Source organism: Triturus cristatus, chromosome 7 (assembly GCF_964204655.1).
Source record: "Triturus cristatus chromosome 7, aTriCri1.1, whole genome shotgun sequence".
Classification (NCBI taxonomy): domain Eukaryota; kingdom Metazoa; phylum Chordata; class Amphibia; order Caudata; family Salamandridae; genus Triturus; species Triturus cristatus.
In genome coordinates this window covers 1,466,863,085-1,466,888,938 of record NC_140590.1, presented here as the reverse complement: position 1 = coordinate 1,466,888,938, position 25,854 = coordinate 1,466,863,085, and the positions used below count along the sequence as shown (strand labels likewise).

General features: G+C 44.1%; 1 protein-coding gene across 4 annotated transcripts in view; it reads left to right on the top strand.

Moving 5' to 3' along the window:
• Positions 1 to 25,854, top strand: part of PTPRT (protein tyrosine phosphatase receptor type T) — a 1,546,842-nt gene that overhangs the window by 305,859 nt on the left and 1,215,129 nt on the right. For all 4 annotated transcript variants that reach the window (XM_085619228.1, XM_085619229.1, XM_085619230.1 and 1 more), the window contains exon 2: positions 9,927 to 10,052. In XM_085619228.1, the coding sequence (XP_085475354.1) occupies positions 9,927 to 10,052 (126 nt within the window). The remainder of the gene's footprint in view (positions 1 to 9,926; positions 10,053 to 25,854) is intronic.

Here is a 25,854-nt window from a genome sequence, read left to right as displayed (position 1 = left end):
CTTTTTTACAATGGCAATACCCCCGCTTTAATTTTAAACATTGTAAGATAAAACACGGGTCTGCAATTGCTTAAAAAGTGAAGAAATAGAAAGAAAGCATTTGTGACGCATTTTGTTTTTCTATTTCTTTACCTTTGAAGTAATCATGGCACCTGCGTTTTCAACTTAAGATGTTTAAAGCTAAAGAAGGGCATGCTGGTATTGTAAGACAAGTAAAGAAACCCAAAAAAAGGCACGTGGCTGCATTTGGCGATTTTAACAAACAAAAGAAAAGCGTGGCTGCCATTATTCCAGCTGAGGCACACCACACTGGTGAAATAAAAACGAAATTCGTTTTCTTTATTTATTTGTTTACTTACCTCTAGCCCTATTCTGTAGTTTACTACCCCCACCCTGCTCCTCCCCGCCCCACCGCCCTGCAGCACTCACTCCACAAGCCGCTACTGGTGGTACAGCATGTCAGCCATTTAAGAAAATAGTGCTCCGAGGCTGCAATTAAAACATACTGAGTAACCACACATGTAGCAGGGGGTGTCCTCATGGGAGGTTACAAGAAAAGAAATGGCGGTACTAAGGAGGGACTTCTAAGCCTATTGACCAATAAAAAGTCACCATTTACAAAGGACAGGGACAAGAGCCAATCAAAAAGATGGGCAGAAAGTGGGTGGAGCTTAATGCCCATATCCTGAATACAGCATTTCTCGAAGAGACAGCGCAAGCACTGCCTAGGTGATACCTAATGATAGTGACTACTGGAGAACGAACAGCCATGCAGGAGAGATGGGAGGGGTTTGAAAGTTTTTGAAAGTAAGCTAGGTACAGGTCCTTCCAGGGCAAGGGGACTTATGAAGAAGGGACAGGCTTGTTTGTGGACCAAGGAAAGACTGCGTCACTGCCGATAGCAGAAACACCAGAAAGAGGGATTTACATTGTCCCTACAAATAGCAACAACAAGCACTGGTGAAGCAAATAAGTCTCGCCTTTGAGCTGTGCCAGTGCCAACTTGTGATACACTACAGAGTCTGACTTTTTCCTGATGCTGTGCAGAATCATCAAATACATTTTAAAAAAATGGTGCAAATGACATGGCTGCTACTGACGGTCATGTGTTCCACTGGTATATGTGCATGTGTGATGGCATATACATGCCAACGGAATAATGCAGGCACCAATTGCTTTTATATTTACTGATACATGACAGATGCCACTTGGATCAGTAAATCAATTTTATTTTCAGCACAAAAACTCATATCTTTTAAAAAATTTACCACATAGGTGGGGGGTAGTGGCAGAATGAATTGGGGAATGGGGAGGGGTAGGGAGGGTAAACATCTCATGAGGGAGGGAGACAAACAGAGGGCAGAAGAGAAACACAAATGGAGAGAATAATATGGACAGCAGAAGGAGGGAGAGAAGAACATGCCAGATGGGGGAGAAGCATGTGAAAGAGTAAGCAGCCCACAAAAGTAACAGCCACACAGAGAGCAGGAGAGAAGCACACAAGGGAGAGGCAAACACGGAGCTCAAAGGGGAGTGCATGAGAGTGAAACAAAGAGTGCAGGAGTGGGAATTTGGGATAGGCACATAGGGAGAAAAGGAGAGAGCTGGAAGACATATGCACTCTCCTAGATTAACTAACCAAAAAGAAGAAAAGTTCACTAAAAGTGGGTAGTGGAAAGATAGAAGATAACTTGTCAAAAAACAGGAACGAGGATGCGTTCCAGGGGATGGACAACCACAAGATGGGCAAGCTTGGTCGAGGATAGCCATCAAATAAGAAGCAACAAATGAGAGTGACAATAAAGCCTCCCAATGGTATGCAACGGACAGGCTGTAAGCCAGGGAAGTTCTTGATAAGCCCAAAACAGGTCTTTTGAAACTAGACAGATTGCACAGTTTGGTATGTACAACCTGAAAATGCTCCTTCTTGTGTTGTGAGTGTGGGAAGAGATGCCAATTGTCTCTTCCCTTAGCATAACAAAGATGATTGCACCAGCCCTGGTGTAAGTCCTATGCAGTGCTTATATGTAATAGACATATGTGCCTGGACTCAAAGTTATTTTTGGAGTCCCTACCAGCTTTGCTGTATGCTGGTTTTCCCTAATGCCAAGACAGCCAGCTCTGATTCATACTCGTGCCTCTTCCTCCCACCCCTGCATACCTCTTGCATCTTTGTCTACCACTTGAGGTTCTTTCTCATCCCTGTTTTTTCCCTCCCTGACTGTTTTCCTATCTTTCTCTTCCGCCTTTCTTCCTTTGGTGCCTTTCTCCTTCTTGCTCTGGGTCAAAGTCTGATGATGAAAAGTGTGTTCCAGTCTATTAAAATGCTTGCTGGTACCACCCCCAGTGGCGTAACATAGGTACCCGCAGCCCCCGCGGTGCGCGGGGCCCCAAGCTCCAGGGGTCCCACTCAGCACAGTGCCCTAGCTGAAGAGCTCCTGTTTGAGTCCAGAGAGGGTTCCTCCACAGAACTTGCAGCGGGGCACTCTCAAGTTTCAAACACCTACACAAATGAAGTGGTGGATCCTAAAACCAAATGACTCAAGGTAGTCCGATGACGCAAGGGGTTAAGAGACTGAACTAAAGAGGAAAGCCATTCCTGGGTAAGCCTGCTACTGCCCACAGCCAGCAGTGCACAGCAACCAGAAGAGGGGAGGGCGCTCTCCGGCACTATTCCAGAGACATCAGTGAGAGCATACCCTGCCCCCGCGACCCTCATTTCGACCTCCCCGCCGGCCCGAAGAGGATGACATTGGATGACTTTATAAAACATCTCACTAATTGGATTCGTTGGAATAAATCAATCAGACGCTAATTGGACGCATCGCCGCCATTATCCCTGCTTACTGACTTGGAGATAATGGCGCTTTTAACAGCAGTCGGGCTACTTTATCCACTCCTCTCCCCAAGCCATGCACTCCTGCACATTTCCAGTATCCCTCCACAGAATGACTGTTTTTGTGCTCCAGGCTACCTGAATGTTTTATTTCGGTTTTCTTTGCCTTCTGTTGGCACGAGGGGCGTGCACTCTAATGACAGGCTGCCACGGGGATTATTAGGATTGGCTGAGAGCCTGTCCCAGTTCCTGGCACATGGAGAAGAATGAACAGCTGTCCCCAAAAAAGGTGTCGTTTACAATGGAGTGCCGCAGTATTTACTTTTTTTTGTTTTACCACTGAAGCGGAGCGCCCAAATCCCCTTTGCGTGAAAATTGTTCTACAATGTGCATTTTTTCGGGAATAAATAAAACAAACTCATCAAGAAGTTATTTTTAAAAGCCGCTACAGCAGGAGCCCTTGAGAGATCCACACCATTTTGCGACGTTGGCTGAAAATTGTACAACACACAAAGATACTTTTGTGCACGAAAAAACCCCAAATGTGGAGTATTTTCAACACAGCCACAATCTATGCCTGTCACAAAAAATATCCTTTGTCCTGGAATGTGTCACTGCTGGCAGAGTCGGCCTTTGCTAGAATAGGGGCCTGGGCGGAAAGAACTTTGGAGCCCTTACTTCTGCTAATGAATCCATTGAGGCAGCCAGCCCCTCTTCACCGCCAGTCCTTGGCTGAGCAGTGACAGGCCTCTGAATACAAACATTTCTCCAGACCTCCCCAACTCACCTGAGTCACTGAAAGCTTAGCACCGTCACGGTGGTGAGGGGCTTCTTGGAGTATGTCAGTAGGGGTGAGAGGGAGACAGGAGGGCAAGGGCGGGGGTTTACAACACTGCCCATGGGACGGCATGTTAATACAGGACTAAACAACTTTACACTGAATCACTGGGGCTAGGAGAGAGCGACACTGCTGTTTGCATGACCTTAATACCCGCAGCTCCTTGCCCCCTTCTGAAAAATTAAGCCCTGGGCCTGGGCTCAGCTCGCCCATGCCAAAGCCAGGGCTGACTGCTGGAGACTTTGACTGGTCTGAGTCTGTGACTTGGCAGAGTATCTACCCCCAGTGGTGGCCGCCATGACTCACAGGTGGCAGGGCAGGGGCGGGCATGGGGGTTGGGTTGGGGCAAGGGGGCGCAGGGTTGCACAATAAAAAAAAAATATTACACTCACCTTGCCTCCGGGTCCTGCGTTTGCTCCTGCTCCTTTGCTTTGCACTGCTCAGAAGCAGTGGGGCAATGCTCCTCCACCGTAGCGGGGGATCCGCCGCAGTCTTCCCCACAACATTTCGAAGCAGATGGGTGTCTGGTGCAAGAAAGCGTGCTGATTTCAATCTAAAAGCCGTATTCTTTCTTCTACTAGATGTTCCTCTTTTGAGCAGCCACGGGGCCAGAGGTGAGGTCTGAAGTGGGGGGAGGTTGGAACTGAAGACAATGGTGGGGAAACAGTCAATTAATGGAAAAGTGGGGGCATGCGTGGCACAAGGGATGGCCACCGATGTAACTGGGCAGGGGTGGGCACTGGAGACACTGGTAGGATTAGGGCTAGAGGAGTATGGAGGCACTGGTTTGTGGGCAGTTATGGGCACTGCAGACAAGGGGTAAAGGAGGCAGAAGTGAACTGGAGAAACAATGAAGATGCCACTAGAGTAATGAGGCAGTGAGGGAGTTAGGCACTGCAGACATTGGGGGAGAGGCATTGGAGTAATAGGGCAGGGGCACTGGAATAATGGTGAAAGGTGCACAGGGAGTATGAACTTACAAGAAAAGACGGCAAAAGAGGCATGTCTTCAAGGAGTTTGGGCACTGCAGAAACTGGGCAGCAGCGGAAGGAGCACTGAAAACCGAGGAGAGGGGCTCACAGCTCTGGTTTGTAGTGGGGCTATAAAGGCCACAAGGCTAAGAGGTGGAGGGCCAGAAAGCACATGGTGGGGCAGACAAGACATGGGCACCGGAGGAGTCGGGCAGAAGCCACCTCTCTGCCTGCTGCCCACCCTCATATCAGTAAAGTACCAATAAAATGAGAGTTGTCCAGTGGCATAGCAAGGTGTCACGTTGGGGGCGGTGCGCCCCGGCGACACGAGTTTTGGGGCCTGCAGCCTCCCCCCTCTTACCTGCGTCCGTGGGGGGTAGCAAACGCTGGATTTGATCACCAGCACCTCTGCTCTTACAGCCGTTGCAGGGAGGCAAATCCTGGAATTGGCAAGGGCGGCAGAAGGCCTAGTTACTCTACTGGGGTTGCCCGATTTTGTTTTATATTTTACAATTTTTGCTGGGCTTCTATAAAAAAAGATGCTTTTCCACAGACCCAAAAGTGACAAGTGGGTGACCCGCAGTCATGGTCTGCATACAACCAGCCATAGTAAAATATCTGAGCTCACTGTGGAGCGACAAGAAGTAACTCACAAGTGTGCACATGAGAATCTGAGCAGTGGTAATTGCTTTTAAGGAGAGGCGGTAGAGAGCAGTGACCCACAGGAGTTCACTGGCTACAGGCATCTAAAGAAAATGTTTGGGTTCATGCAAGAATGGCAGGAGAGCCACCCTAGGGATACTCTAGGTTAAAACAGCTATCATAAGGATGCATAGTGTCTTTCTAGGACTGACAATTAGTAAATGACACTAAAAAAATATTCCATAGTGAGTGTTCTTTAGATTTTATCCAGGAGGAACACAGATGCAATCCTTGGGCCCGCTCTGATTGCATTCCTGGTGCAAGCTAGCGAGCATGGTGAAGACTTCAGATAGCTATGGTGTTATTCCTGTACACCACGTCAGCATTGCATTCAGACTGTAAGACTTACACACAAGCGCCTAGTATCTGATCAAGCTCCAGTGTGATCTAGGTAAACAAATAACCTAAAAAATCCATAATAAAATAAAAATTGAAGTCCTGGTAGAAATATAGCATTGACCCAAGGAGCTGCAAGTCTTTAAGGTCACATGTACTGATAGAAATTGGAAGTTTGATGTTTGAGCTATGGACTTTGGATAGAGAAATTGTAGTGAAGATGAGGGAGTTCCCAAAGGGTGGTGTCCCTGACTGCAAGAACGGCTGCGGATTGAGTGCATGACAGATTGTAATTGATTTGCTACTGGCTTTCTCCCAACCCCCTAGTAGCCTCTGCCATCCTAAATATATATATATGTGTGTTGGGAATTTTTTGTGTTATTTCAATTGGTCTATTTTACTTCAGGGCTACAAAAACCTCTAAGCACAAGTATTGGCGTGCCTATCAATATTGGCAGTTTTCTGTGCATTTTTATAAACACACCCTACCCAATACATTGTACACAGGCTTCTGCATGTCCATACCTGCGTTTTCCTATAGATTTGATTTGACACTAGAAGTCAGGGGACATTTTCACTGTAAATTGATATATGTATTGTTGTGATCATAGTCGGCTTGGAAGTCCTCAGTGTGTGCATATCATAGGCATGAGATGAAGAACCCCCTCTTTGTGTGCACATTTACATGGATATTTCATAACATATGTGTTTGGAAATTATCACCGTCATTACGACTTTTAGCAGATTTCTGATTTTCGCTCGTTCTGCTTGGCTTCTAATTCATTGCCTCTTTAGCTCACTGATTCGATTTTTCACTGATCCGTTCTGCTTTTTGTTGAGATCAGAGTATTTACACTTCAGTGTAAGTCAAATGGCTCTCCTTGATTAGTGCAAATATTAGCATTATGCCATAGTTATAAATGTGCTGTCTTTTTAAAGGTTGGTGCCACAGCAGCGTTCATCCGTATCCATCTTGCATTTCATAACTTGCTATCCCTAACTTTGATGACTATTAAACATATAGGGCCTCATTTATGAAAAGTGACGCATCACTGCGTGAAAGCAGTGATGCGTCACTTTTCACTGCGCCCTCCCTGCGACTCCAATGATGCGTCATATTTACAGTATGACGCATCTTGTCGCAAGCAGTCACAGATACGTCAGTATTTCTGACGTATCTTTTGGCGCAAAAGTGTTGCATCGCTGCAGTGTGTCACAAAAGTGACGCAGCTCCAGCAATGTGTCCTTTCACATGGGGCAAGCCCCATGTGAAAGGGCCTGCGTCAGTCTTACGCCTGCTGTGAGGCAGGCGCAAGATATTGACGCATTTGGACCCTAGAAGTGGCGCAGTGAAATCTCGTAGATTTCACTGCGTTACTTCTACGATGCTTACTTACGTGGGAACACCCACCCTGCATACATTATACTTGACGCAGGTATAATGTAGCACAGGGGTTTACAAAGTGACGCATCTACCTAGATGCGTCACTTTGTAAATATGGTGCAACAAGGTCCAGTTGTAACGCTGCTGATGCGTCACAAAAAGTGATGCACCGGCGGCGCAAAAGTGACGCAAGGACTCATAAATGAGCCCCATACTGTCTATGAAATTGCTATTTTATCAATGGGTACAGTTCATAAGCCCTTACACACTTTCTGGGATATATATGTTTAATCTAAAACATGTTACAGAAATATGATGTAGAGAGTCGATTAATTTGTGTAGTTTTTGTTTATGAAATTTCAGGAAAATTTCTAGGAAATGTTACAAATTTGCGCTTTAACGTGCACTGTGGTTTTCCGATATTTCACATGATTATTTCACGTGAATACTTACTTTGCTTGAAAAGAAATGAGACATACATACAGAGTTTGGTTTGAGCAGAAAATGCCAATCGGGGAGACGTTTCGGTGTTAAATAGTCTCCCATGGGAGAAAAGTTTGTGGAATTAAATAATGCATAATTTTGTATCACAGGAAATTTGGTAGTTTTTAATTTAAATGTAATTTTGCCAAGACCCATTAAAAACTAGTCATCTCTTGTGCATCTGTTCGCACTTCATTCATCAAACACTAATTATAACAAAGTGGTTATGAAAATCAATGGGGCATATTATCAAGAACGGCGTTAAAATTATCGCCGCTTTAGCGGCAGGAAACTGCCGCTAAGGTGGCGATAATGGGCTTGATAATATGCCCTTTAGATTTCCCATAGAAGCCCATGTTCTGGTGTGAACCTGGGCTTCTATTGGAATTCTCAAGGGCATATTATCAAGCCCATTATCGCCGCTTTAGTGGCACTTTCCTGCCGCTAACGCGGCGATAATTTTAACGCCGTTCTTTATAATATGCCCTAATATCTTTTCCTACTATTTCTAAAGGCGTACTGTTCCTGACTCCTCCATATTCTGAATGTGCAGGCGCCACTTTGAGGCAAACACGAGAGATTTCTGCTTATCTCGCCCTGGTGCAGGGTAGAACTGTGTGAAGTTAAGCAGTTTACAGGCATGGAACTTTGCACATTTTTAAAAAAAGTTTTGCTTTGGATGAATCTGACAAAGAGATTTTGTAACAAAAAAAAGGTGTTCCAGTAGAAAACTTCATACATTCATTCAAGGCTGGAAGCAGCAACAAGGTATCTTTTGAACTGGCGACGAGACCCTGCTTCTTCTTTTGTGTGCTGCTAGTGGTCCCCGGCGGTACCTCCAAGAGTGGTACAGAAGATATCTCCTCGAATGGTAGCCTTAGTGTTTCTTCACTGATTCCTGAATGGAATGAGGGAAACACAATGGGCAATGTTTTGCCTCATTATCTCCTTTTCCCACTCTTGGAAGTTCATCTGGGACTTTTGTCGTTCATGAACATGGAAGGGGCACAGTTTCACCCGGCTTTATGTACAGTCCATGATGGGTGTGTTTGCGGCTGCAGAGAATCATTGGATGAAGTTTACTGTGCCAGTATAGATCAAATTCGGGAAAGTTTATGCATCTTTGTGAAGTATGAAATTCACCAAATTCACCCAACTACTGTGGTATAATTAAACGTATGCACAACCCCTACTCCAGAGTACCTTTCTAGTGACGGTAGGAACGCAGTTTGTTCAAGATATTACCAGAGAAAGTCTTGAAGGCATTTTGGGTGAGAAATCACAGCAATTGGCAATGCAGCTTTTGCAGGCCCTCAATGGAAGCAGAGCCTCCATGCAGCCGTGGCTCGTGCAGGTAAGAGCGTGGAAAAATTAATCATCCATCGAAATCCCCCCATCCGGCTTCACTGCCCCACCGCTTTTACCTGCACTGTCCGCGGCTGCCTCCATGTGCACTCTTCTACTGGGAATTACTTTATATCCAGTATAAGCCATCTCTGGGATCCTATCTATGGCACAATTATAGTGCTTTATGATGTTAAATATAGTATTCCAAAGGGATATGTTTGTGGCTTTTCTACACAAGGTTGACATTGACTGTCTACAAGACTGAAATTATCAGCCTTATTGCCTGATGCTCTAAATAAGGGATAGAGGTCCGGCAGTAGTCATCACATCTTCATAAGGGAAGCTGGTTGGAGGGCACTACATCACCATCAAAATATCAACCTAACAAAGTGCCATTACAGTATTGATTATCACTATACTATCAAGGTAAGTAGTTATAGAGTTAAGAAGAGTGAATCTATGTTTGCCTGCATCTTACTACCGTGATGAAATAGTGGTAGTCGTTATAATGGTTGCAACGCACGATGTTGTGACACAGTACCAGGAGGCTGTTTTACCTTTCTTAAGTCTTTAGGTAAATATGATTAGATTATACTGTTGGTTTACCCTTCCATCCCTGCCATTTCCTAAACCAACATTCGACGTTAGGACTAACATGAAGTGGAAGGAAGTCATACATTTTATGTAGTTTTGTAAATAAGTAAAAATCTATCTTTAAATCCATACTATGGAAAGTCAATTGTCCTCAGCATCTGAAGGGGTATTAATAATTGTCCCTTTTATTTTATAATGTTACAAAGGAAGTAATATTGCACCTAGTCCACATTGTGCATGTAAAAGTTCTACCCATAGTCCCTGTACGTGACTCTAGGTGTAGAAGAATCCAGCCGTATTGTGTAAGAGTCATGGGGCTTCAAAGCATTGGAAAGCATGATTGATCAAACACGCCTTCTCCATTCCACTACAAATTTCCATGTAGATGAGTCTTTTTCAGATCAAGGAACTGACACCTCTTCCTTTTATTCACAGGTGGCTGTACCTTTGATGAGCACTATAACAACTGCGGGTACAGCGTGGCACTGGGGACCAATGGGTTCACTTGGGAGCAAGTCAATACGTGGGAGAAGCCTCCTGCAGACCCAGTCGTGCCAACAGGTAAGCGGACAAAATCTTATGCAAGATGAACGATTCCTTGTAAATATTCACTGCGTCAACTGGTATAGGAGTGCACTGTCAGGGAAATTGTTGATTTCTGAAAATTAAATGTAAATATTTCACACCATATTCCAGTGTTAGAATGGCAATCACAACGAGCAGATGCAGTTATAACTGGCATAACAGTCACTCTCATAGTTATGTGTGTGGCACAAGTGATGGTGTCATAGGAAGTGATGTCATTAGACCTTTGACCCAGACGACCGGCCAATGTCTAATAATAATATGCAGAACTGAAATCTTTGGCAGTAGCATTTAAATAACTAGTGGTTGTTAACACAGAAAATCATTCTTCAACCCCTTGTGTGCCCCGCCCTTTCCCCGCCCTGTGCCGGGCGATGATTTAGCGGGCGGGGTTCATGACGAGATAGTCTCGTCATGGGCACAGCGCAACCGCGGCCCATGACGAGACTATCTCGTCATGGGCACTCAAGGGGTTAAAAACAGGCAAACGCTAAAGGCAGACTTGCTTACAAATGACAAGTAGTAAGGCTAGTTTAATTACAGGCAATGCAAAGCAGTAAACAACGATTAAAAGGAACAAAATAGAGGTATAAATTACTACCGGTTTCTGCCTTCAACTGTTGTGACAGATTGCCAATATCTAGCTAAAGAGATTTATTAGGAGATTGTTTGCGAGTTAGGCACAACAGATATTTCGAGGTTTAACAGCCATCGACTAAGCTGTTCTGATTGCAAGAAGGGAGAGAGAGAATGGCAGAAGAAAGAGAGTAACTTAAGAGAAAGATATTAATGATTGGTGTGAGAAGTGTGGAGAAGAAAACCACGAGTGGCTGCATATTTTGGTGCGGCTAGGTCGTGTATTAAATTGTGAATGTCTATTCACTGACAAGAAAAACGAATCAGTGGTTCGAACATAGCTACTTCATATACCATGGTATCACTTCCACACCACGGCTGCCGTACAGTGTACAAACACCTCCCAGAACACACTTCCTGTTCCTACAAACGCAAGTAACACAGTTCAACCTGTACCACCAGGAAACTGATCACAGCAAACACTTTTCACCACAAACAACATATGGATCTCAGCACAGCAAACACTGCACAAGACACACAACCTAGACTTGCCAACAAAACACTCACGTCACAAACAGTACAACTTACATGCACTAGCACAACAAACACATCCATGAAACACAACATTTCGACCTGGTTTTAACCCCTTCAGTGCCACGCCCTTTATCCCTCCTGTGTCGGGCGTTTCCCACGCGGGTGGGTTTCATGACGAGATAGTCTCGTCATGGGCACAGCGCGACCGTGCTCCATGACGAGACTATCTCGTCATGGGCACAGAAGAGGTTAAGAATCGTTGTAAAGGGGTGTTTCCCGATCATGCCACTCTCCATGCCTTCAAACAGTTTGTTAGTGTTACTGTACAAGCTATGCAGACTGTCCACCCCATTTCCGCTTTGGTGGGCCGCCTCCCAGCCCCCCGGGTCTGCAGAGTCTCTGGCCTCTGCTCCAATCTGAGGGGACCACCTGCTTTATTAATGAATCACTGCCTGACTGGTGGGGACCTCTCTGCCTTCAGAGTACCCCCCAGTGCATTGATGCCCTAAAGCCTGCTTCTCCAATGAGTAGCTCATGAGCTACTGGTAGCTCTCCAGCTACCTGTGAGTAGCTTTCCTGTGTGCAGCCCAACCAAATAAATGAGAAGCTTTTGCTTGGTTAAATTATAATATGTATATCAGAATTGAAAAGTGTGCATAAGATGAAAATCTGTGTACTTTCCAAATCCATAATTTTCTAAAGATGTTTAAAGTTGATATTTGAATGATAAATCATGTAACACTGGAAGATGTATTACTAATATTATTACCTCTGTATTATTGCATTGGTGCCAGGGGATTTGCAGCTGTGGCTATTATAGGCCTTCAGCTCTGGCCTTTAACGCTGGAGCGGGCATTTAATTGCCGGTAGAGCCTGCTACGGCGGGTTCTAGGGCATAATCAATCATGACAAAAATTTATCTTAAGCTCTTCAATTTTGCTTTCATGGCATACATTCAGATATATCAAGACTTTTGTATTTTAGCACATACACATTCAAAACATAGTTATCACCTTTTTTTGTGTGCAATGACCTTAAACAGATCAGAAAACTGTAATATCAGTCCTCAGAAATCTACTTATTTTTAATCATAACATTTTGCATAATTATTCAGTGTATTTCAAATCTCCATTCTTCAATTTTTTCACAATCATCAAATGCAAAGAAGTGACATTCACTGTGCATCATGGTACTTAGGAAGCCTCTATGCATTTCAGAAAATCTCTCACTTCCTGAGGCGTACAGCGAATTATCACTAAAAAATAAATATAATTACAATAAATCATATTCTGAACGGCCCCCCCTACAATATAGAGCTAAGCATGATAGAAAACACAAAATATCACCAGTAAACTGGCTAACACTATCGGAATTTTAATCTGCTCTATTCGGTGTATTTGCATCTCTACATTGTCTCTCATTTCTAAAATGCCAAAAGCATGTGTATTATTTATGTTAAAATGGCTTCTGCTGTGGTCTTTTATATTACATCCAATCATTTCACTGCTGTTTTCTGGAGTAACAGAAATTGAAATGTATTATTGCTTGGAAACAAATGTCATCCTTGTTTGTGTGCAATTGAAAGAAAAATGTCTCTCCCGCTTCTGGTTTGATAAAATATTCACATATCTATGTTGCTTGCCTGAAACTTAGATGCCTGCCTGACGTAGTCAGAGTGTAATGGCATGGGCCTTAGTGCAAGGCAGTAAAAGGGCCATCTGGCCGCTGTTCATACTGTGAAATACAGCAATAATCAGGGTTCAGGGGGCCCCTCAGACCTGTGGGCCAGGGTGCCACTGCACCTACTTCTCCAATGGAAGATACGCCCCTGTGGCTGCCCATTGTAAAGCCTGTGGACTTTAACTTATGCTTTCAGTTTGACAGCCTGTCCTCTTTTTATTGTCTGGCTTGAAAACGCAGCTGTCACCAGACAATTATGTCAGTAGCACTAGAGAGGGGCATTGGTTCCACCCAAGTGCTGGGAGCCCGGAGTACATGTTTTGATTCAGCAGACGTTGTGAGCTTCCACAAAAAAAGTTCTAGCCCTCCACCAGCTGTGATCATTTTCTTTATTCATCCAGCTGCTGAGCTTGTACTTTCAGAGTCACACACATGTAATGTTTTTAAAGTGTCTTAGATAAGTAGATCATTTCTAATATTGTCTTTCACTGGAAGCAGCGCAGATGGTAGGAGGGCAGTCCTTAACCTACATGAATTTTTACGTATAGCTTGACAGTGTAACTGTCACCTAACTTTGTAACCTACACCAATATTATTCCACAGTTCTTTTCTTCCACATAAATACATGTGCTATTTACTTTCAATGCTTCACTTTACAATACAACATTCCGTTAAAATCAGACCTATTGGCATTTTGCTGCAGCAGGCCTTTCTTGAATTTTTTCATTTGGAATCAAAACGCAAGCCAGACCTATTGGCTTTGTCAATCTTGTATATCTTTTGCCCAGAACCAAAATGTTACTTATTTGCAAGTACAATTTCACTGGTGTGCTGCTCATTCGCTGTTCTTTATAAAGTTTTCTGGTACTACTGGTCTGCAAAACAACAACAACAAAATAACAGACTGCTCTTACTGGAGATAAATACAATTCTTCCCCTGCAAATTTCCTCTCCCTGCAAGTATAACTGGTGCATGCCAGGCACCATGGAAAACCAAGAACACATGCCTACATTTTGTGCTTTCTCACAAGAGACCGAAAAGAAGCCTGCCAAAATGGCGTCAAACACTCCACTCTAATCTTTCTCTATGATCGAAGGCTCTCTACTGCCACCTACAGACATAACTAGGTCACTTCAGAATAGTCTCAAAATAATCATCCTGCATGTATTTACCAGGTGCAGCTGGTACAGGTTATAGTGGTGTGGGGCGGGGGTAAAGTCAACAGTCGACTGGATAGGGAAAATAAAATGATAAAATATATATACCACTTACCTTGTGCTCGCCGCGTCGCCGCTCTGCCCCCCTGCTCTTACCTGTACCAGCAGCGCCTGGTTAAGCAAGTGACCTTTGCGTCAGCCACCAATCACTGCAGCAGGTGACTTAATCACCCATGCTAGCTCAATTCCAGCTCAGTGCTACTTTTTATAGCTGCAATCTTGCTCATTTTGCCACTTCCTAACTGACTTTCTGACATTTATAAAGTGCACACTCCCCTGACAGGGTCTCTGAGCCCTCATCAGGTTTGTGTTGAGTTCTCTCTAACCTTGGTGCTGTCATTTTGAGTGTTTCCATTTCTGTTCTCTGCAGTGTGCTGTTTTCCCCAGGATATGGTCCACGCTGCATAAAGTTTTAAAATAATACATTTCTCTCGCTGGCTCTGCCTCTGTGACTTTTACTGACACACTTCTCAACGAAACCCCCGTTGAGCTTGCTGGGGGCTCAACATGTTCCATCTCCAGTCCCTCAAACCCCGGAGGGTTGGAAAAGCCAATTTATTTGTCCTTGTTTCGGGATCTGAATTCTGCGAGGGCAGAAGAAAGAGCTCAGCTTTAATTGAAATTTCTGTCTCTTGGAGCCATGGGAAGGGCCAGCGCCTCGGCAGCTGCATCTGTGCCAGTCTATCGCAGGCGGCTTTGAACTTTATTTGAATTCTCCAGGGTAAGCTAATGAGAGCAGCAGAGAGTTTCCAAACTTTAAGACCTGGCAATATTAATTAGCTGGCTGTTTCTCCAATCGGTCGAGCGTTTCTTACTGCCTATAGTTGGGATCCACCTGAAGGGAAAGAAAGCCCCCGAAACTGCTAATGGATCTCGCACTTAAACAAAGAACTTTAAAAATAAATTTTATAAAGACTGGTGAATACATCAAGCTGTGAGAGTGGGCATGCAAGAGGTAAGAGTTGTAATGCCAGATAGTCTGAGCCCGTTTGCTGTCAAGATCACAAAATAACAGGGGTTGCAACCTCAAAAGGGCCATTTCAAATGTGCAAACCCCATTTTTATCAGTTGGAAAAGTTTTTTCCACTCTTAAAAAAGGTTCTGTGACTGATAGCCAGTCGCAATTTGGAGTGGGTGTGAAGGGGGTTCATATATATAAAATTGTCTCCATACATATATTCTAATAAAGAGAACAATATATGTTTCAAAAACAGGTATACAAAAAGATTTACATTTTCAAATCTGAAAACTAGAGGTGTTGTAAACTCTGGGCCCTGTTTACATGCAGTAAACCGCTATAATTTCGTATTTAGCCATGCTGTTGAGTCAGTGCGAAATAAATGAGAGGGGTCCAAGGTACCGCTAATCTACTTTTTATTGGTGCCCACTCGGGAAACATCCATTACCACGCGGGCATTGCATCGCAATGCCTTTACATCGCGGGCAATACAACACAAGTCGTTACAACGACTTGCGCTGGATGGCGCTCTAACCTTAGGAATAGCATGATTTACTATTCCAACACCTTCCCTACTGTACGTAGACTGGTGTTAGAATAGTAAATCATACTATTCTTAAGTCCAGCGCCCTCCAACGCAAGTCGTTGTAATGCGTTGTAAAAACTGAGATGTAATGTTCCGCGATCATTTTGATCGCGTTGTAACGTCACTTATTCGCCCACTCTGGTACATTGTCCTCTACTTCTGATTGAGATTGCTTCCACCAGTGCTGCTCCTATGCTGCCTTCCTATCTAATGCCCTTCTACTTCCCCAACTTCCTGCCAGTCCCTTTGGCAGGAAGTGGCGTTCAGTGCCCTTGCAGTGGACATGGAATGCTTCCGAACTGTGTTGCCCTTGTCAGGACTTGACGGCCAGAGTTCTATTCTCATAGCATGCAGCGGCGGCTTCTCCACCAAGATGGAGGAGCGTTGCCCCACTGCTGTGTGAGCAGTTCAAAAACGACAACTAAAATGATAATAACGCAATGTTATTATCATTTTATTATCCCTTACTGGCCTAGGTACTGGGCTGGCCAGAGCAGGGGGAGGAGTGATGGGCCCTCTCTAAGTGCGCATGACAGTTTGGCCGGCCGTCTTGGGCGGGCCAAACAGTTGTTGCATGTTCTCCACCCTGCTGTATTACACAGTCTCGGTGGAGAACATGCACAAGCTTCCAGTACATGTCTGAGCACTGAACCACGGCACTCAGACCAGTCCTGATGCTGCTATCATGCTGGGGAGAGGAGCGTTGTGGTTGGCCAGATGAGCCTGTGTGCTTCCTGCGTCGACGACTGAAGACGGCCAAGAGCCGGCAGTCAGCCTGCAGGTGAGTGGATTTTTTTTCACCCCCCGCCTCGCCACCCCAGTTAAGCAGCAGCCGCCACTGATAGTATGCATTTCTGACATGAAGTAAGTAATCACATTTGTTTTCATAAAGTTAGTCCATGAAGGAAATTTTTAAAATTAGTTAAAAAACCAGAACTGCGTGGAAGATATATTCTCTACCAACAAAAAAACATATTTACTTATGAAAAGCGGCAGATGTTCTTGCAAATTGGATCTTCAGCTCTGGGAGGTGAGAGAGGGATTACACTGATAAGATCGCATCTAAATGGTAGATGCTTATTATTTTACTTCAAAGCACTACAAATGCAGGAGACGACTCGCCTAAGACAAAAACAGACAGAAAAGCCACAGCTGTGCCTCATTTTTCGAGCTGAAGGATTCCTTGAGGATGCGGCATTGCATAATGGGAAGTTAGAGGAAAGACCCAGAAAGTGCCAAATCTTGGGCTCCCCTGAAATGCGCCCCTGAAATGCGCCCCACATGGGGTGCAATATTGAAATCGAATACACTCTTTCAATTGTCCCATTTATTTATTTAGTCAAATTTGAATGGTTAAATATAAACCATACAACCTCAAATTTTAGCATCATAACATATAAAAATTACAATTTACTAATGAATAAATCCAGACTCAGACTTTAATCAATGATAATTTTAAATGTGATAAAATTAAACATGGCACTTCCTCCTTAAAGTTGCATAATTGCTACAGTTGTAAAACAAATAAAATAAAATATGTTTAATCAAATATACAGTAAAAGTCCCAGCATCTGTTTTCTTTCCAGACCTAACTGGTTACACACAAATAAGATTTGTTGTTTCAGGTCATTTTTTTTAGAAGCAGCCCATATTCCTTAATGGAAAAGGCCCTGCTTAGAAAAAAAAGTTACTATTTTGGAAACTTCACAGAAACCAAGTAGTGGTCTCACGGGCTACAGCCAGAATACGCTACAAAGTGGCCAGAATAATTCCCAAAGAGAAGTGGTACTCTTTGTGACTCGGCTACCAAGATCATTTGAGGAGTCAGTAAGTGGTCTACTGGTTTGGGCATGGTGTTGTGGTCATAAACCATTCATACATTCAACACTGAATGTATAAAAGTATCTGTGATATTCTAAAAAATCAGTTCAGATTGAGTCAAGAGTGGAGGGTGTTGAACCTGCAGTGAGACTGCAGTTCTCATCAGATCAATGGCCCTCTGTCAATGCCCCTTGCAATGCAATGTAAGATGGATTTGTAGAGCACTGCTTGTCACCCGTAAGGGTATCCAGGCCCTGAGGCACCTTAGTGCTGGGTTACCAGTTTGAGCATCTCCAGGTCTGCTGCTTCCTAATAAAGTGAACAGTGACTTTCTGAGGAAGAAGCAAACCAGGGGAAGGTCAGAGGGAGAAATCATTGTTTCTTTGTTTCCCCTGGAAGTGACTGAATTCTTCACGACTGATACATTGTGATTTACTGCACTACTGGATTTTACACTGCGTGAAATTGAGATATGACCACTGCAATTATTGGTTATTCATACTGGTGATCCTACACTAAAATGCATGGACAGTGGGCCGTTCTGAAGAGACTTGAAACTCACTGTGCCACGAAATGTCAACATCACCCACCCTTGGAAGAATTTGGATTGATTCTTTTGGATACCTCAGAGACTTTTGTACAAAGGGTTCTATTTTGTGTAAATTGTGAATAGCGACTTAAGCTGTATTTTGTGCCTTTATATGTCTGTGTATATAATATTACATACTGGAGCGCTCTGCCGTCTCCACTGTACCATGTATTGTTGTGTAGGTCTGGTTTACTACTACTTATCAAATCAGCAGCATCATCTATGCTTGCGTAAGTCACTGAACATTTTTCTAGATCTATGCCATCATTCAATGACTGTCCCATTGGGTATAGAAATGAACCAGCATAAATTAACCAGGCTCTTTATTTTGGACTACCGGCAAAGGGGACACCGTGAACTTTGGCTTTGGCACTGTCTTTTCTTTGAAAGGGCCTGCCACTCTCCCTAGCCTTAACTCCTTCTCTATATTTTCCTTTACTATGCTTGAACTCCAAATTGTTGACTTCATATTCTTGCATGACCTGGATGTGATGAGTAATTGTACGGGATTTGAAAACCTTGCTTAAAGCCCTTCAATAGCCATACCACACCATTCCTTCTGTGATATCTGTTCAAAATGTTCTTAGTTTGCCACTGACATAGGTGAAATGGCCAGCTGTGTGGCATTATCTGGCCCAAACCATTCGGCACATTTTCTTTTGTCGTGTCTGACTCCACTTCTCCCTTTGCCCATCTCTGCGGGTGAAAGATGGGAAATCCGGTCTACTGTTTCTTCAATTGTTTTTTCTTATCTGTTGCTCCCCTAGCTCTCTTGCACTCAGTGGCTGCTTGTCCATCTAAGCAGCTACTGCACACATGCCTTCACTTCCAGGCTGGCCCCAACATGCCATCACCTTTGTGCAATAATTTTTGTTGTTGTTGTGGTTACCTCCTCTTCTTCCTGTGTCCTCCTGAGGTGTTTAGGGATATGGCCTCTGTCCTACTGTTTTTTGAATTATTTTGTTCTCATCTGTTGCTTCCTATGCTCTCTGGCATAGTGTCTTCATATCCACCTGCACAGCTACTGCACACATGCCAGAATTTGCGCCCAATGTGCCGTCACATTCTTTGTTTTTCCAACATGTGATGTTTGGGCCGTTATTTCCCTTGCTACTGGAATGGGCCTTCTAATTTACCTGGAGCTTGTGTGTATGTCTCTGGCTTCCTCTGACTGGGTTTTGCCAAAAGGACGGCTTGGGCTTTGTTACTCTTTCTCATGCCACTACCATTTGAGGGTATACATTTAATGTCCTCATGATCCCAATCCATTACTGGCCAGGTCTGCATTCCAGTCTAAAACCTTCATTGCAGCCTAGCCTTGCGTCACTCTCAGACAATCTATAGGTTTCGTGAATCTTGTCCATGTCTAGCTAAAGAGGTGCCCCACAGAAAGACAACCTCTCTACAAAAGTACAAGCCAGAAGGCAGAATATGTTGAGCCAATTATGAAGGTTTCCCTCTTTGCTAACCTTTTTTTCTCTCTATCGTTTGTATCCTGCACCATAAGATCTAAGCACATCTAATGTATCTTCAAAGGCATAAAAAATATCTATATATTATTTCCTGCCTAGCCTTTCATTTACTTAAAGAGGGCTCATGTTGACTAGCCCTGCCAACCTTGATATCATTGCCACCTTGTGATGCCTCAGGCAGCTGCCTAAAGTCTAACTTGGAATACTTTTGGCTGATGTTGCCCCTTGTCCTGGCCAAGCTTCCAACGTGTACTTGCTCTGTGACATTGTAGGCATACCTTTGGGATTCCCAATTGCCTTTCAGTTTGGCTTATCAAAACCCACTATGCATGAATTGCTTTACCCAGCTTGTATATTTGTCACAGTGTTACCATACAGTGGGTTAGTCTTCTGCATCCCTTGTCCATGGCCAATGGCTGGACCATGTTTATGATTATCCGCTGCTCTTAAGTTCTGCTTTGAGTCTGGATCTACTGAAATCCATCGGGTTCTGGATAACTCGGTATCTGAACACACCACTGAACCTTGCCCTATATTTGAAGAAGGGGGATTCATCCAATAAAAGTGGTTGTTGTGCTTTCTCCTGGGCATAACCACTTCAGATGTTGCTCCTAAGCCTGATGCTCTTTGCCACTGGATTCAAGCTAGCCTGGTTGATGAGGAGTGTTATCCCGAGACCAGTCCCAGTATGCTTGTTTCCGGTCCAGGAAAGACCTGGCTTGGCAATTTTGGGTGTACTGTTCCTAAGAGGCACAAGGTCAATACTGATTCTCATATAGCTGGGTCTGAACTGGGGTGGCAAGGTGAGCTAAATTAGGATGATGGATTCAACCCAGATCTGTGACTGGGGTGTGTCTGAAAAGTTTCAGTGCTCCGTCCATCATTTCCTTGTGTTTGCTTTAGGCTATATTGGTGCCACCCTACACTAATATCCCCACACTCTCTTGTACATTTCGGAGCTATTGGTATATAAAGGTACCATATGCCCAGCCAGGGTCAAGCCCATTCCCATTTCCATGGCTGTGTATTCTATTGGACACCTCCCCGTGATCCCATTTATATTCCTGAGCTTGCACTGCTGCATCCACTGCCTCTTGCTTCTGAAGATGAGTTTGCTTGTTCTCTATATACATGTCCCTGGTTACTCTTTTTTTTTTCTTCTGTGCCAACGGGTTCCGAAGAGGTGACTTAATCAAGCTTGACAGTAGTGCCTCCTGATGCCCCTGATGCCTTAGCTGTTAGTTTGTGTGTGTGCAACTCCTGAGGCGAAAAGCCGGGAGCTTTTAGTTGTCTGTAATAACCGAGGTTACTATAACTTTTTTACCTGAAAACCGAATTGAATCTGGAAATAAAACTCGCGCTGACATTCGAGTCGCTTATTTAATTAATTACACCCTAATAGCGAGGTCAACCCTGATTTGCTGCTCTGTTTAAACCTACCTGATCCAGACGATTAGGCTCTGGACAGGGGACGCCGAAAACACCCCCGGAATCTGCCGATCGATTTCTGCCGCCATCTTGGGAGGTAATCCGACCTGGCAGCGGGCTAGTTGTTGTGGCGCTGCTGAAATAAAAGACGCCCTTTAGCGCTTGCATTTCCTTAGCTGTTAGTTTGTGTGTGTGCAACTCCTGAGGCGAAAAGCCGGGAGCTTTTAGTTGTCTGTAATAACCGAGGTTACTATAACTTTTTTACCTGAAAACCGAATTGAATCTGGAAATAAAACTCGCGCTGACATTCGAGTCGCTTATTTAATTAATTACACCCTAATAGCGAGGTCAAGCCTGATTTGCTGCTCTGTTTAAACCTACCTGATCCAGACGATTAGGCTCTGGACAGGGGACGCCGAAAACACCCCCGGAATCTGCCGATCGATTTCTGCCCCCATCTTGGGAGGTAATCGGACCTGGCAGCGGGCTAGTTGTTGTGGCACTGCTGAAATAAAATGGACTCCTCTGTAGGTCTGCGCAGCGGGCGTGCCGGCGGCGTGCCGAAGGCGCGCCAAAGGCAAGCCCGTCTGCGCCCGTCCGCGCCTGGCCCGGGCCGAGGGCCAAAATACCTGCTAGAGATTCAGGAGAATTACCATCCAACCCTTCCCCACAGAAACTACTAGGTAAGATAGGGACTTATACATATGACACTGATACTTTAAAAACTATCGGAGAGCCCAGAATGATTAAGTGTGCCAGAGCCCACAATATATTGGAACCGTTTCTCTGCAATTGTTGCGGCTTTTCACTCAATGCGAAATGTACTGAAAATCCCTATCAGATGAAAAAATGCATTGATCCTATAACATATAACATGATAAGCATAAACTGCCGGTCTCTCTCCAAACATAGTGCTAATATGTTTGACATCCTTTTTAATGAAAAACCGGATGCAGTGTTCATTACTGAAACGTGGCTCCAGGAAAGTTCAGGACCAAACTTAGCAATAGCCCTACCCTCGAACTATGCTATAGTAAGAGTAGATCGTACTAATAAGATAGGGGGGGGGGAATTGCAGTAATCTTAAAAAAAAAACTTTAGTTGCACTCTTGAAGGACTCCCCATTACAACAGGTGAAGCTGCCCTTTTTAAACTTACCCTGTCTGCCTACTTTACTTTTTCTGGGATACTTATATACAGACCACCCGATTTGATGACTAACTGGATTTCTGCATTGATGGAACAAATCTCTTTCCAGATAACTAATAAGGCCAATTTTACCGTGCTAGGAGATTTAAATCTCCATCTAGAAGATCTTACCTGTAGAAATAGTATAAGACTTATCGCGGACATGGCCTCTCAAAACCTTAAATTGGTAAATGAAGGGCCTACTCACAGAGCAGGACATTTTTTAGATCCCGTTTTCACCAATTTAGATACAATTACCTGCTCCCCAGCATTACCTACAATCTGGTCTGACCACTATCTAATAAAATTCTCCTTGATATCACCTTACAATACCAACAGAAGAAATGACATAACTCGCATAGAGAAGTCGTCAAGAAATTGGAAGAGGTTAGACGTAGAGAAAATGAACAGATGTCTAGAGGCACATATACCATCGATGAAGCAACAAATAGACCCACTAGCAAATGATATCCAATGCTGGCTTACTAAAGCTGTGGACCTATGCCTTCCTAACTGCAAACAAAACAAAATTACTCATCATCCCCCAGCACCATGGTATACTGATTCTCTGAAAATATTAAAATCTAGTTGTAAAACTCTCGAAAGACACTGGAGGAAAAACTATAACCCCATAGATAAAGCAGCTTATAAAGCCGCTCTAAGCGAATATCATAAGGAATGTAAGCTTGCACGTACCACCTTCGTCAATCAAACCATCAATAAGGCCTCAAACTGTGCTAAAACACTCTTTAACACAGTGAAAACATTGGCTGGCTCTGACACAACTGCCAAACCACCCACTTTATCACTATCCAAATGTGAAGAACTAGCAAACTTCTTCATAAATAAAGTGGAAGGTATCTATCAAGATATCATCTTACAGGATACGGAAGTTTCAGGGCCAAAGGTTACTACATCAGAGGGTACACAGCTTTCCAATCGAAGAAAGATCGAGCATGAACTTAAAGATTGGCCTCTACTAACTACAAACACTGTTCAAGACCTATTAAATTCTATCAAATCGGGGTCTCCAAAGGATCCTATTCCAGCTAACATCCTTAAGCAGTTAAATCCATCGGTGATACCTATTATAACGCAGGTACTCAACATGTCAATTAAAGAGGCTAAAGTTCTTCCCATATGGAAGCATGCTATGATCCACCCTCTGCTGAAAAAACCTAATGCTGATGTAATGGATATAAAAAACTACTGTCCCATCTCCTTACTCCCAATTCTATCTAAAATTTTAGAAAAACACATCCACCTTCAGTTGACACAATATGCGAACACTTACCAACTTCTTAACCAATCACAGTCTGGATTTAGGGCAGGTTTCTCAACGGAAACTGCGCTGCTGGGTGTCACTGAGACAATTCGCCAGAAACTGGATAATGAAGAAACAGTAGCGCTCATCCTTTTGGATTTGAGCGCTGCTTTCGATACCATCTCTCACGAGGTGCTCTTAAACACTCTGAGTAATGTAGGAATCAGTGGGGATGCTTTGAAATGGATTCAGGACTTCCTCTCAAATAGGACATTTCAAGTTTTCTCTCAAAACACATGCTCCAAGATCCACTCTTTCAGTCATGGTGTACCACAGGGATCTATCCTGAGTCCACTTCTCTTCAACATTTATGTTAAGCCTTTGGCTGAGTTAGTTGAGGAGTCAGGACTCACGATCTATTCATATGCAGATGACTCACAAATTATTTTTTCTTTGACGGCCCAAAAAGTAAATGACATCTCTGCGCTTAAAACTGGCTTGAACAACATCGCAACTTGGATGAAGGAAAACTTCCTAAAACTAAACGGTGAAAAAACAGAGGTGATTATTTTAGGGAAACAGAAACATCTATGGAGCCATCAACATTGGCCAGAGAAAATGGGCACTCTCCCAAACCCTGTTTCACAAGTGCGTAATCTGGGTGTACTCCTGGATGATTCTCTGAGCATGCATGCACAATCAGTCAGAGTGGCAGCCACTTGTTTTTCCATCTTACGATGGCTGAGAAAAATCTGCTGGATGCTCCCTGAGTCAACTAGGAAAACAGTGGTGAACGCCTTAGTAACATCCCATTTAGATTATGGGAATGTCCTTTATATAGGATCAAATAAAGCTAATCTCCATCATCTACAAATAGCTCAAAATGCGGCAGTCAGATTACTATGCAATATACCTAAAAGGGAATCAGTCTCTACATTCCGGCGCAAACTGCATTGGCTTAACATTGAAAATCGAGTGAAATTTAAAGCCCTCACCTATATGTATAAAATAAAAGCCAACACAGCCCTGAGGTACCTTTGCTCACTGGTAAACACATATATTCCATCCAGGAACCTCAGATCAGCCACCCAGGGCCGTTTCAGAATTCCAAAATTTAAACGCGCTCGCATAGGAGGCAAATCCTTTGCTTACTTAGGCCCGTCTCACTGGAATTCTCTCCCTATTTCATTGAGAAATGAGCCTGACTATTTCAGTTTTCGAAAGCTGTTAAAAACCTGGTTATTCGATAAATAAAAATAATACCTTCTCTCTCCACCTGCAACAGCTAAATGCGCCGGGAAACCCTTTTGGGTAGCCGATGCGCAGTACAAATGCAAAAAATAATAATAAATAATAATAATGCCAGACGTGGCTCCCTCATGGTCCCTTTGCTTGCCCTATTGTGTACAAAAAACAATACCACCATCCTTGACTTCTTTCTCACCTGCCTCTGATCATGCAGCCCTTCTATAGGCTCTACAGTAGGGGGTCTTCCTTTTCTGCGAACTTCACTCGTTGGCCTACTATCATCGAGCATCTGTCTCAGTAGTTGATTCTTGCCACGCACACCTGTTGCCTTCCTTGTGACGTGTATGAATCTCTGCATATTCATTCTGTGAATTGGGCTTCTTGGCCTGGTTTCAGGGTAGGATCCTGCTGCTTTCCTCGCTCCTGGTATCTTCCGTCACTCCTCTTTCTCTCTCGTTGGAAGTCGTTTAGGTTGTTGGTGATGGAATGATAGCCTCTTACTTATCCTTTCGGTGGGTGTCAGTGCCCAGGGCATCCTACTCCTTGAAAGGCTGTCCTTTTGATCCACCATGAGAGATTCTCTGTAGCTTACAGCTGCGTGTATGTGTGTGTGTGTTTGGGGGGGGTCAGCCCTACAGTTCACACTTAGTTCCCAAACTATAAGGCAGTTGCTCTTGTTTTGCCTTCCAGGAAGATTGTGTCACCAGGGGCCTCTGTGGCTCGACCCTAGCAGTGTTTTTCAGAAAATAGTCCTGAGTCTCTGATCCAGGCTGGTGAAGATCATACTACTTGGGGCATATTTGTGTGTCCTCAATCGTCCCTCTCCCAGTACCTAGCAGAGTTGGCGACAAATAGAGCACTCGCTGGGGAGTCTCTTCGCTGGTGTCCAGTATGCAGGCGAGCCAGAGCTGCCCCTGCATGCTTCGCTATTACTTTCAGTTCCTTCCTCTGAACCATTGTGCCCCTCAGTGCACCCCATCAGTGCAGGGGTACCCAGTGTTACTTCCTTATACTCTGATTATGTAGGGGGTGGTGAGCACTCTTGATTTTGCCTGCTTGAAACTCCCGAGACACCAGAGCTTCCTATTTTCCACCTGGTAAGCCACCATTCGGTTTTTCATACGGCAGTGAGGTCTGATCACGGTCTGCTTCGCTCCCACAGTCATTCCCCAGCAGTCCTGTCCTCTGGCTCTGTCTTCTCTGCTCGTTGTGCTCC